At 39.8% G+C, this 14,145-nt stretch overlaps 1 protein-coding gene across 1 annotated transcript in view; it reads left to right on the top strand.

Annotated features, from left to right (window-relative positions):
- LOC122806924 (inter-alpha-trypsin inhibitor-like) overlaps positions 1-14,145 on the top strand; it is a 209,620-nt gene that overhangs the window by 29,339 nt on the left and 166,136 nt on the right. Inside the window, exon 2 of the mRNA XM_044077749.1 lies at positions 5,708-5,905. Coding sequence (XP_043933684.1) covers positions 5,708-5,905 — 198 coding nt within the window. The remainder of the gene's footprint in view (positions 1-5,707; positions 5,906-14,145) is intronic.

Below are 14,145 nucleotides of genomic sequence, written 5' to 3'. Positions count from 1 at the left end.
GTACAAATATGACACAGTCATTGTCCATGCTGGTGTGAACGACCTGAGACGTACCTCCCTGGACTACATGAAAAGAGACATAGAGGAGCTCTCTGATTATGTAGCCCAGGCAGGTATGACCCTGACCCTGAGCAGTATCCTTCCTTCACCAAGAATGATGCCACAATATAGAGACAAGATGATCAGCTTTAACAATTGGCTTAATGTCTGGTGTCATTCAAAGGGGATCCAGTGTCTGTCTGCCTGGGATGACATGCTTGACAAGCCACGCTGCTTCGCAAGGGACGGCTTGCACCTGTCACCCCTGGGATTCCGGATATTGGCTAAGGCTCTTGCCACCCCCATAGTGCCTTTTTTAGGCAAGGCTCAAATTCTAAACCTACCACCCTAGAAAACAAAATGGGAAGAAACTGAGGGTAATGCTGCTCAATGCCAGAAGTCTAAATCTCAAAATGCACGCACTCAAGGCCCTTCTCAGTATGGAGAACATCGATGTCTGTGCTGTAACTGAAACCTGGTTCAAGGCTCCTGAGAGCACCCTGGCACTATTAGGTTTTACCTCATATCATGCGTTCCGGCCCCAAAACCCGATCCACACCACAAAAGGAGGGTGTATCCATATTCATAAAGGATACCCACACCTCCAGGTTGGTGGCAACATCTAAGCTTGAAAACCATCCAGGTGCAACTAACCATAGGCAAAACTGCTCTACAAATTGTAGCATGATACAGGCCACCCTCTCAAACTCAGGAACCCCACACAGCCTTCCTGAAGACACTGGAGGGTATAAATGTATCTCCAAACACCATCATATTGGGTGACTTCAACTACCAAAATATAGACTGGGAACATTACTCAAGCCCTAACTTTCTAGTCCAACGGTTCCTGGAGTTCATAAATTCAAATGCCATGGAACAGCTAGTCACTGTTCCCACGAGAGGAGAAAATATACTAGATCTCATTATCACAAACATGGGGACAAAATGCTCCACACCGGAAGTATATCCCTCATTGGTGAGATCTGATCATAAACTAATCTCACTGGAAATCCACATCCCACCCCACCCCAAACAAAAGACCACAGTGAAGAACTTCTCTACACCCAACTTCCCACTACTCAAGACTGGTGCGGTATCCTTCAAGGCCCCTGAGCCAGTGGAAACCACAACCCAAGCTCGGAAGCCCTTACAAATGCCTTCTATGAACACCTCCAGGACTGCATGGATCAGGCAATCCCAAATAAAACCAAGACTATTTCCACAAAGGGCAAACATCCAGTCTGGTGGACCCCAGCCATTAACAAACTTTACAATAAGAGGAGAAAGCTATTACATGATAGAACAAAATCCATAAAAGGGAAGTCACCCTGATCATTATTAGTAAAAAATACGAGCACTCATAAAATCAACTAAGGCCAATTTTGAGAGAAAAATTGCCATGGATTCAAAGGACAATCATAAGGCCTTTTTCAGCTATGTTAGGAACCTGGGTGGAAACTCCCAGATATGCTCAGAATTAGTCCAAAATGATACAAAAATCACTGAACCCACAGACATTGCCAACATACTGGCAGACAGGTTCAGTGCAAACTCCACCCTCTCCCCTAAAGGAGAGATAACTATCCCAGCAGAGTGTAGCCTCCCATACATCTCAAATGCGCAGGTGAAAGCTGCTCTCTCTAAAGCTAAAAACACAGCATCAATGGGACCAGATGGTGTCCCCGTCTGTGTGCTACACGAGCTAAATGAGGAATTAAACCCGCACATAAGGCAGCTGTTTAATCTCAGCCTTACCACAGGATACGTGCCCAAGGAGTGGCGTACGGCAACTGTGGGCCCACTCCACAAAGGCGGTGCCTCTACGGACCCTGGTAATTACTGCCCCATAAGCTTAACAAGTCTAGTCTGCAAAGCTATGGAGAGGATCATAATGGAGCTCATAAACAAAGATATAGGGGACTTGCAGACATTGGACCCGACCCAGTTTGCCTTCGTCAAGGGCAGATCATGCCTTTTGAACTTGGTCGACTTCTTCGAAACAGTCACCAAGGCCATTGATGAGGGAAAGGTAGTCCATACAGCCTACCTTGACCTTGCAAAGGCCTTCGACACAATACCCCACTCGGGTATTGTAGAAAAACTTACCAGCTTAAATGTAAACCCATATGTCACAAGATGGGTTGCAAACTGGCTTAAGGACAGAACCCACAGGGTTAGAGTTGCTGGCGCTATGTCAGACTCCAAGCCGGTCACAAGTGGTGTCCCACAGGGCTCGGTCCTTGGCCCCTATTGTTCGGCATCTACTTCTCAGAAGTACAGGCCAACATGGGAGGACTTTGGCTGACAAAGTTTGCAGGCGACTGCAAACTGGGCGCCATAGTGGAAAGTGCATCGGACACGGATATCCTTCAGAAGGGACTCACGGAAACAGATAGCTGGTGCCAGAGCCATGGCCTGAAGTTAAACGCCAAAAAATGTATAGTCATACCCTTCGGGAAAAACAAGGTAACCCCAAGCTATCATATAGGTGGCAATCCACTAAGCACAGAAGAGGTTATCAGGGACCTGGGGACCCAGGTTGACAGTGGCCTTTCTTTGACACTCACGTTGCTAAAGTGGTTAGAAAGACCTTCTACATTGCCCACCTGATCATGAAGGGATTCACATCCAGATCTAGTGAGGTCATTGTTCCCCTGTACTCTTCACTTATCAGACCAATGATCGAGTACAATGCCCCATTCGGGATGTATCTCACCTGACATCTGCAGCAATTGGAGAGACCCCAAAAGTTCCTCACCAAAAGGATAAAGGGACTCCAAAATTTGTCATATGCTGCCAGATTGAAGAAACTCCAGCTCTATTCAGTTGCATACTGTCTGCTCAGAGGTGACATGTGCCTGACATACAAGACCATGTCCAACCCGGAATTAATGGACATGCTCCACCTCAAAAAATCCAAATCCACCAAAACCACTAGAGCAAGCGACTTAAACCTTAGCACGGATATAAATGGGGCGTGCTGGACTCCCTATATGCTGTGGAATAAAATCCCGATCCATGGGAGGCAGAGCATCTCGCTGGCTCTGTTCAAGAGAAATCTTGACCTGTGGATGGGAGATCGTAGGTTTATCCCGGGAATCATCTCTGTGTCACTGCTGGACAGAGGCACAACAAACTAATGGGCACAGTATTTTTTCATATAAGGGGTGGCGTAAGCCACAAAAATTTGGGCTAGGCTTATAAATGCCTTAGGGCAGATAGCCTAGTATAAACCTATGAACCTATGAACCTATGAACAACCAGGATGTATGGGTTGATTGGAATGTTAATGGAAGGAGGTTAGACTGACTTTGTAAAGGAAAGATTTTTGGAAGACAACAGGAAATTAGTGCATGATTACATAGACTGGTTACAGATACAAATGATAGGTGATAGTGGGGCTGTACAATTTGCTATAAAAAAAGCCTCTGATAAGGTTAGGGAGGTAATTTATACATTGAGCAAAGGAAAAATTGAACTTGGGGGAGAAATTTAAGAGGCGACCAGAGCACTTGTGCCTATAAATGAGTTATGGTCAAGAAAAAATAATCTTGAAAGGAGAATAAAACTATGGTTTCCCATTTTTTCAAATATGTTTTGATGGTGATATAGCTGATAGCGAGGAAAATATTTTGGTGGATAGACGCAGAAGGTGGAGGCAGAATGAAAATAATTCTTTAACAGTTTTTTTTACAATTGACTGATTGATTACATTAAAGATGCTGACAGCTCACTGAAGGAGTGGTGGAAGAATTCAGATACTATGAGAAATTAATAGAATGCAAAGGTCTTGAACACTTTCAAGTATTCAGTTAAATGAGAATTAACACCCCTCAACGAGGAAGGTGTGGAGCAGATGAGAAATCGCCAGTGGTTATTATTAGGCCTTGGTGCTTGGGAATCAATTGATACACTCACTGGAAGAAATGATTAATGCTAAGGAGCTGAAATATTAGGGAAACTGAAGAAACAAGTGGATATGTGGTTAGGTTAGGGGAATTTTCTATCTGGGAGAATTAACACACTGAAAATGATAGTCCCTCAATTTAGACCTCATAAAGCACCTGCTGATGGCACTAAATGGTAGGAGAGGTGTGACAGGTGTGTGATAGATACATACATATCTGTAAAGTAAAAAGAGTTAAGAGCTGGAATGAATGCAGTTCATCTGGATGGAGTGAAAGAGGATCAGAACCACCTTGATTTCAAAAGGTATAGGGTAATGATGAAAGCTTAAATGATAAGAAACGAGAGGACAGAAACAGGCTTGGTACTTTGGGAAATAAATAGGGGCAAAGAAGGGGTGATGGTTTATTTCTAGAAGGTGTTCATTGAAATCTGAGGGAGGAGTGTTTCAAATAAATGAAAACTAAATGAGAAACTAAAGGAGGAAAGAAACTAGGTTGTGGGGAAAATGCTGGATGTGAGGGAGAGGTGGGAGAAGAAGGGAATAAATCTGACTGGGGACATCTTAAAAGGAAGCAGAGGGAAACAGGTAAACTAGTTCAAGTTTTAAGGAGGAAATCTGGGAAAGGGTAACAGCTGAAGTATAAACAGGCTCAATTTGCAGTGAGGGGAGTGATGGGGCAGGTGAATATTGAAGATGAAGGCTAGATGGAAGAAGATGAAGCAGAGTTAGAATATATACTCTGCTGGTACAGAAGGGGAGACAGAGTTGGTGGGAGAGATGGCATTAGAAAAGTACAAAGGTAGAGAGAAGGAGCTAAAGAATGAAGCATAGAAAGATTGTAAGAGACTGAAGGCAATAATTCTAACAAATAATATGTAAACAAGACATTTATAGGTGACATAAGACAACAAAATGGCTGTGACGTGGTGGAAAGGCTTATTATCAGGCAGACAATGAGTATCTGAGATGTGGGATGGCAGCGAAGGGTAATATACATATTTGGAGGGATTGTGATTGTGCCACACAGCAAAGGAATAATGTATAATGAAGCTGTAAGTGGATTTATGGAGAAAAGCTAAAGAGACGGAAGTTATTTTTGTTTAGAATAATAGAGTCAGCAGACAAATTGAACTGCATGAGGAATTAGGGTCAGTATTTGTACTTAGCTAGGTAAAAACATGACATTGATGAGAAGTGAAAAGATATGAAAGAAGGAGAAGGGTGTCACTCATGACATCTGAGGTGTGTGGTAAGAGAAGTGAATAACAGGTCTGTGTTCCTGAGAATGAAAAACAAAGACATCTGCTGAGATCTGGAATTCCTTTGGATTTGATCAGAGAGTGGGATGAGAGGGGAAGGAGTTTTTAGATACGTTATGAGGAGACATATCCTGGAAAAGTGAAAAGAATGATGAGTGGATGAGTCATTAACATGAATGGTTAATTAACTGCAAAGAACATAGATATTAGAATGGATCTACACAGTACAGCTCCATTGGAAATACATATTGGGTTTTGAAAATGAAGATGGAATGGTTTGAGGTTATGTATGCAGATTTAGTGTAATTCATTTCCACATGTAAATTGTTGTTTTGCTTTACTGGTATAATACATTAAGTTATAAAGAAAAAAATGCATAAAGGCTCTCAGCATCATTAAGAAATGATGGAAGTTTAAGATGTTTCAGTTCACCACAGTACTATAATCAGCTATTTGAGAATAAATTAAACATTGCTCTTTGTCTTTTTCTGTTTTATAGACAAATCATGTGACCTGCCACTTGATGAAGGACAACATGGAGAAAATGCAAGATATTACTTTTATTATAGCAAAGAGTCAGGGAAATGTCACCCATTTTTGTACAAAGGAAAAGGAGGAAATGCAAACCGTTTCATTGGTGACATGGAATGTACTAGAAACTGCTCTAGTCAATGGCAAACCATTTATCCACATGGGGGTAAGTGAAGAATAAATACCTTTATTCCTTGCCAATAAGTCTAACAGCTGCCTACAAAACCCAAAGAGGACAGGGTTCTAGCACATAATTATCAAAAGTGTGAATTCTGGAGGGCACAGAGTGATGTGTTATGGACAAGCCCAGAGTTCTGTGAGTAAACGTTAGCAGACTACATCAAGCAACCATATACTGATCTACTTGACAGCCTTGTGGGGGTGTTACAGAATAGTTCCTCAGATTCTGAACCCATTCACTGGAAAACATGTTACTTATAGCTTGGTGTTGGACAGGCAACTTGCATTCCTGATAATTTGCCACAGACATAGAAGAATATAATTGTTGCATAAATGTTTTTTTTTATTATTTGCTTGCTTGTTTCAAGTATTCTTTGACACCACACTACTATAAAACAGAAAATGATTCTCCCCACTTTTAAGTTAACATTACTGTTAAAGAAATCAGCCACTGATGTTACAGCAGGGCATCCTAAAGTGCCCAAAAAAGTCAAAGCAGGATTCACACCACTGCATACCCATCAGTGCAAGGTTCACACCACTGCATACCCAGTCCAAGGAGCAAGTACATTAAAGCCCACATTATACAATAATACTGTGCCATGTACATATGCAGATGTCATACTATACTTGGAAAATGAGCTTCTGTATTTTATTTTTGTTACAGTTTCAGGAAAATAACATATGTAAGAAAAGGATATGGTGGGATTCTATTTTGACATAAAGTATCTTCACAAACAAAGGCAAATGCATGCTTTTCAGGAGTTCTGGATAACAAACGTTGCAGCTGTGTTCATGGTACTGTTTTTTAGAAATGGGTATTTTATACATTTTACATCAAAATACTTGAAACTGCAAATGTTAGTTGTGCAGTCACCAAATTCGGTGTACTCAAATAAATTGTCTTTTTCACCCTACATTTTAAATATGGTTATCTTACAAGATCTTTTTACAGACTACATTTTTTAATATTGTTTAAAAGATTATTTCACTCTGTTATTGAGGAATCAACTTACTGGGTACTCTGCAGTGTCAGTGTTACAAGTATAAAGACAGTGGACAACTATCCACTTTGTGTGATGGGTAAGGGCATACTAGAACTTTAAAGCTCCCCACCCAATGATTTACATCTAATGTCAATGATGTCAGGCAAAGGAATGCTAGCACATTCAGCTTGTATTGGGTTTTGCAGTAGGTAAAGTAACAGTGTACAGAAAGAGGCTTTGGCTTATCCCATGAGAATATGTAGTAGTTTATGGTACTTTCCAAAGCAATTTTAAGAAGGTTAATTCTGAAGAAGAGATGCTTGCATTTAGCATATAAAATCTGTGAGTTAATTTGCTTGAAATGTGCTAGCAAGAACAATATAACAATATGGAAGTAGTTTAAAGCTGAGATTTATAATGGTACGTTTTATGCAGCTGGTCTTTAGAAACATTAAAACATAGAACTTATTGACTTCCTCACCCATTTTATAGTTATAACTATCATTATATGCTATACACTGCATTTGTTTATTCTACTGTTCTACCGAAAGTAATAGGTCTTTGTGTCACATCTACAAAAAAAAATCTTGTGGCCGTTGTATCTATGAAACCTGAAAATGTAAAGTAATAAATATGGTTGACAAAAGTCTGATAACAATATTGCTTATGGGCTCGAGTGGCTGTTTCCCCATCTGCCCACCTGGCTGGACAGCACTTGAACTCAGTTATGAGTTCAGGGAGGCAGCTGTCATAGTGGTTGGACATCATAAATGTCTCATCATGGAACTGGTAAGTGGGTAAGGGAAATGGGGGGAGCTTTAGGTTTAGGTGGAGTATGAGAATTTTAGGTTTAGGGAGCAAATGGGTGTTGGCTCAGAGTTATGGTTAGGGAGTGAACAGGAGTTGGCTCAGAGTTAAGGTTAGGGAGAGAATAAGAGTTGGCTCAGAGTTAGGAGTAGGGAGTGAATGGGACTTAGCTCAGAGTTAGTGCTAGGGATCAATTGGGAGTTGTTTTTAGGCTTAGCGTCAGGCTCTGGGAGTGCTAGCTTAGTGGTAGTGCAAATAAACTACAACTTTTACATCCCATATTGTGAATAATGGAAAACATTTAATACACTTTTCTTAGCCTCTTAATGTATATTTTACACAACTATATCACATATATATTGAAATGTATGTGTTACATGTATGATTACACTGTATGTTATGCATATCTTAGCTTGCATTTGTATATTTTTTATCAGTACACTCTGACTGGCTCTTATAATGTCACCCTATCTGAATTTAAACATACTATATTTAAGCAATAACCCATGCCTGGGTGTGGGTAATGCTGGATTTACCCACGGTTGGTGTGGTTTGGCCACGAGGGTGAAGCCCGAGTGAGCAAACAAGCAATACTGTGGGTAAATCCAGCATTACCCACACCCAGATGTGAGTTATTGCTATTATACAATGACATTATTTAAGGAAAAAAAAACTTACTTTTCTTAAATAATGTCTTTGTATAACGGCGCCGTGCTGTTCTTCTGCCGCTGGACAGCTCCGCTTTGCCATTGCTGATGTACTGCGCATGTGTTTGGAACTTGTTTTCCCACGCATACTCAGTACATCAGTGCTCAGGAAAGTAAGCAACAGAGAAAAGAAGAGCTCCGTTGCTACGCTTTTTTTTTTTTTTTTTTTAAAAACCTTAAAATTAAAGAATATATCAACGGAAAAAAAGTCCTGGCGATCGGACCTTTTTCCTTTGTATATTCTCAATGGGCACGCTGGTTGGGCTGGCCAATCAGCGTGCTCATTTTACGATGTTACCAGCCAGTCATTGTATAATCTAAATTTTACTATGTACTTATATTGTATAGAATTCTGCGGTGGTGCAGCGGTAGCGTTGTTGCCTCACAGCAAGAGGTTCTCCTATTCAATTCTCGGCTGGAGTGCGATAAGTGCCTTCTGTGTGGAATCTGCATGTCCTCCCCGCAGTTGGGTGGGTGTTCGAAAGACATGCGTAAATGGGCATGCTTTCGTTGAAGGTTGAACGTCGAGCTGTCACCTCGGTGTTCATGAAAATCTACTGCCAATGATTAGTGGACCGGAGTTCCGCTGTGGCGACCCCTAACTGGGAAAAGCTGAAAGACAACAACAACAACTTATATAGTATAGAACGTTGTTGATTGAAAAACAGAATTTTCTGCTCTATGAGCTCAGGTCATGCCTGAAAGGGTTAATGGACCAGTCCACTTACCCACTGAATGAATGAATGAATGAATGAATGAATGAATGAATGAATGAATGAATAGTAAATAAAATAAAAAATATAACCAAATTAAGGTTAGGTCCTGCCTGAAAATACATGCAACTATCTTAATGTCAAAAATTCAGGAACTGAAAATTAGTGTATTTTCCTGTTAGTGTTTCTAACAAGGAAAGAGCAAAGAGCTTGACAGAAAATACATTTTGCAGTGTTAGAGAAACTTAGGGAAGAATAAGGGATAGTGGAGAATAGGAAGAGACTGCAATTTGTTTGAGCAGTCAGCGCTAGAGTGAATGGATGTTCCTTTTCTAAACATATTTGAGAGGATAATGCTATGTTAGAAGCATTTCCCTAAGCTTCTTTGAATGGTGTTTTTTTTTTTTTGTCAGTGTGCTAGTCTGACCTTAGAGTAAGTAGAGATGGAGAGGTAAGTCTAAGTAAGTCTCAGACTTAGCCTACACAGTATATGTTTAATGAAAAGAAAGTATGATCTAAAAAAATGTTTTCTGTACTGTATATGTTTAAAAAAATACAAGTATAACATAGAAAGGTACTCCTAAACATTGCCTGTAAAATAAATGTTATTTGTAGATATAACCTTGAAACTATGTGAATGTGTGATTGATAACACACAAATGTGATTATTTTACCCCAAAAGTTTAAAAACAAAAGTATTAATTTTTCAGAGTATGAGCAAATAGAAAGTGACTGGGGAATGTTAAATAAAAGACCAGATCTGATAGAGTTTTTCATTGAGTCTAGAACAGAAGTTGCTGTTAAAAATGGATAATTAGTAAGGTATACAAAATACTGCATGATAACTATAGGAATCAATCAGTGGAGGTTAGAAAAGATTGCAGAGAGAAAATAGAAAGACAATATACACAGACCAATGGCAGGACATCTGTACTGCTTACTGTTATGTAACAACATTCAGAAGGTTTAGGATTTTTGCATGGAAGCATTTCCATAATTATTGTTGCATTCTAAACAGGCTTCAGGGATGTTTTTCCTTGGGTAGATAGCATATGCTGGAGGTGCAATGGGAAACAGAGAGGTAATTGAGGATACGTTTTTTGGGAATCTAATGAACTAGCAGGTTTTAAAAGTCACTTGCAGAATACTTTGTCAGAAATGTTGGGGTTGCAAATTATTACAGCTAAGGAAATGGCTCATTTGAGCTAGGATATGGCTGCAAAAACAAGTAATTGCTAGGAAATGGAAATTAAAATCCAGAGTATGTCAGCTGTAACAGCAGATTAAGGACATAAGCTATTAACGGGTTATTTTCTGTAGTACAGGGTTTGATTTCCTTAGCCTTTTGTGTGATCTTCAGCGAATCACTTAACCAGGCAGTGCTGGGGCAGTTGGGAATTCGAGCTAGGCTCATTAATAGTCTCCTGGACAGCAAGGCTAGTAACTACGTATGAACCTATAAACCTAAACCAGCTGTATATGTAGTACTGAATATTGTAAAGAAGGTAAAGGGGCAGGAAGTGGGATCTTTAGAAAAAGAAAAGGAGCAAACTACCTGTAATTCAATTGAATTTGGGGGAACAATACAGACAGGATAGTGTTCAGGTGGAGGAGGACTGAAATTTAAAGGAAGCCAGGAATTGAGAAATTTATTTAATGTTGCAGTGAATGAAAATTGTTAAAATGTATCTTCTTCTTCTTCTTCGGCATTTTCGCGGTTAGGAGTCACCACAGCAAATAACCATCCGCTCATGATTGGCAGTGGAGTTTTACAATGTCGAGTTGCCAGCCCCACACCCAACCTTCCACAGAAGGCACACACATGCACGCACTCACACCTAGGGCCAATTTAGTGTGTCCAATCCACCTACAGCATGTCTTTGGGAAGGAAACCGGAGCACCTGGAGGAAACCCACACGACCACAGGGAGGACATGCAGACTCCGCACAGAAGGCACCCCAGCTGAGGATCGAACTGGAGAACCTCTTGCTGTGAGGTGGCAATGCTAACCGCTGCACCACCGTGGCCGCCAAAATTTTTAAAATGTATACTGCATGAAAATAATTGTTATTGCGGGCTGTTTTTTTTTTTTTTTTGTCTTACTGAAAATATATCCATGTCACTTTGTAAAAAAAAAAAAGGTCATGTTCAATAAAGATGTTTAAAAACCAAAAGTATTAATTCTTACATATTTAACAGGTCTATTTGTTTATTAACCTTTAGCAACATAATTATTTCAGAAATATGTTCCCAGCACTTTCTGTTGTATTAATGTTGGTTTACTGGTTAACACAAATAATTCAGTAGCCTTTAGTACTCTTTCCTCTTACATTTCTCTACAAAAGTTCACACATCCCTATTGTGCAAGCTCCCTTTTCCTGAAACCCCTCATCACTATCTGTCATTCCATCTTTTTTCTTCTAAGTACTCCCTCTAGCTACTTGTCCTCCCAAAAAAACCTTTGTACACCCTGCTCATCTTTTTTATACTTAATCTTTCTCTTTCATTCTTTGTTACAACAGCTTTTTCTACATATTGTTTACACAAACTTGGTATATATATATATATATATATATATATATATATATATATATATATTGTACTGTCATGAAGTTTAACATGAACCTTCTGTAAAACCCGATTGATCATCTAAGTGTACTTAGACATTTGAAATATCATGCTTTAATCTGTAGGCTCTGAGAGATTTAGGGATACGTGGGCTTTGTTTGGTGATCTCTGGGGCAAAATGTGCACTGAATTTGTTTGCATATTTTAGAGGGAGCAACACCAGAATTATGTCAGTATAAAGAAGGCCTCAAACTTAACTATTCAGGGAAAATAAAATCCCAGATATGACTATTTAAAGCCCATTTATCCCTGAATCTCTCAGATCCCTCATCTTCACTAAAGAACATACACTGAAAGTGCTCTTCAAAATTAAAAAAAATGTCCTCCATGGGACCTGGTAATATACTTGACTGTTTGATAAACAGTACCAGACAAGTCCTGGTAGAGCTGCTCTTTAAGCTGTTTAGCCTGTGTTTAGCCACTGACTTTGTCTTCGAGGTTTAGTCCACAACAGTAGTGATACCACACCACAAGGGTACCCCCACCACACCCCACAGATTGTAGGCCCATCAACCTGATGAGTCTTATTTATAAAGCCATGGAGCATGCTGTAACTGTCCAGATAAACTATGATATTAACAATCTCATTAATCTTGACCCTTATCAAGTTATCTTTGATAAGGGTAGATCCTGTCTAATGAATCTGGTTAACATTTTCAAAAGGATCACATAGGCCGTTCACAATGGCCATGCTATCTACACAGCATATCTTAACCTGGCTAAAGCATTTGACACCATTCACCATGCTAGCATAGTTAGTAAGCTTAATGCATTACAAACAGATCCCTATGTGATAAGATGCACAACAAATTGACTAAAAGACAGAACTCACAGAGTGGGAAGGTAACCAATATTGTCCTACAGGGTTCAGTGCTGGGACTCCTGTTAATTTTATTTTATTTTATTTTCATTTGTTTACCAAGTTAGAACACTGATCAAAGAATGACCAATTACTGGCTAAATGATACTGTAACAAAACAATGTGCAGTATACAGATGACAATGGTTTACATTTTTGAGTAAGCATAGACAATCTGATAAGCAGTACATACATAGAAGATCTAACAAACCAAGTATATAACAAGTTACATAACTGAAACACAAAAGGAAGCATATAGTTGAAGTAGAAGAAGTGGAAGTGGTGGAGATAAGGCAAGTAGTTGCTAGGTTAGGAAAGCTAATAGCGAATGCTGTTGTTCAGTATTTACTTTTGTGATTCCAGAACATGAATCAAGACCTCTGGCATACCAAGGCTGTCAAAGACAGTAAACTGTGAGCCATTGTCAAGCTCCCCTCTGATGCCCAAGCATTTTAGCATGAACTTACACTGATAAACACCTGGTGTACAAACAATGGGTACAAATTAAATGTTAAAAAGTGCAATATTGTCTCATTTTTAGGCACCACCCCAGCTTACAGCATAGATAATACGCCACTCCAAAATGTGAATGTATTAGAGAACTTGGAACTTGGGTCGACAATTCCTTCTCCTTTGATCATCATGTAATGGCAATAGTTGCAAAGTCCTTCGGTTTAGTGCAGCTAATTGCCAAAGGAATATCATTCTGATCTATATTCAGCATTGATTAGGCCTGTTAACACAATGCTTCCTTTTGATGGGTCTCAGTAGATACAAAAACAACTAGAAAGACCACAGAAGATCCTAAGAAGCTCACTGTTTAAATCTCAAAGCTACCAGAAAAGACCGGAAGCACTGACCCCTTTTTAGTATCATATAGACTCCCGAAGGGAGATTGGTGCCCCGAGTTCCATGTGATTAAGGACCCAGTGGTCCTGGAGCTCTTGTATCTTCACAAATCAAGTAGCCCAGCAGACACCAGAACCAGGGAAGTAAATCTTCTCCAGCAGATAAATAAAGCACAGTGGAGAGATAAGTTCATTATGCAGTGTCTTCCCCACTTCTGCAATAGACTACCACTGCAAAGTAACCAGAGTGAAACAGTAAATTTCATTCAGACAGGATGGGTATTCATAAATTCACCTGGCTTGACTGGCCTTGACCTCCTTGAAATCAGAAGTACAGTCTAAGGATGGATACTAGCAAGCATAAACGGTCATAAGACCATTGCCTTGCATTCACTTTAATCCCATGATCCTAATAGGAGGGACTGGAACAAAAGGTGTGGGTGCAGGTGGTCTACCTGACAAAAACCTAGGAAGCCAAAATAAGATAAGAGACTTCTGAAATCTCTGTTTGAATTTTCAGGTGGAGAGTTATCTGTGCTTGCCTTCTGCTGCATGAGGCTTCCCATGTTCAAACTTGTTTTCTGGTCAGGACTGACAAATGCACTTAGAGGTAAAACAATTAAATTAAGACGTGATAGTTCAAGTTCAAAAAAAGAAATACTAAAACATAAACGTACCT

Source organism: Protopterus annectens, chromosome 7.part0, assembly GCF_019279795.1.
Source record: "Protopterus annectens isolate FY-2018-M chromosome 7.part0, PAN1.0, whole genome shotgun sequence".
Taxonomy (NCBI): Eukaryota; Metazoa; Chordata; order Ceratodontiformes; family Protopteridae; genus Protopterus; species Protopterus annectens.
This window is presented reverse-complemented; position numbering and strand designations above follow the sequence as displayed.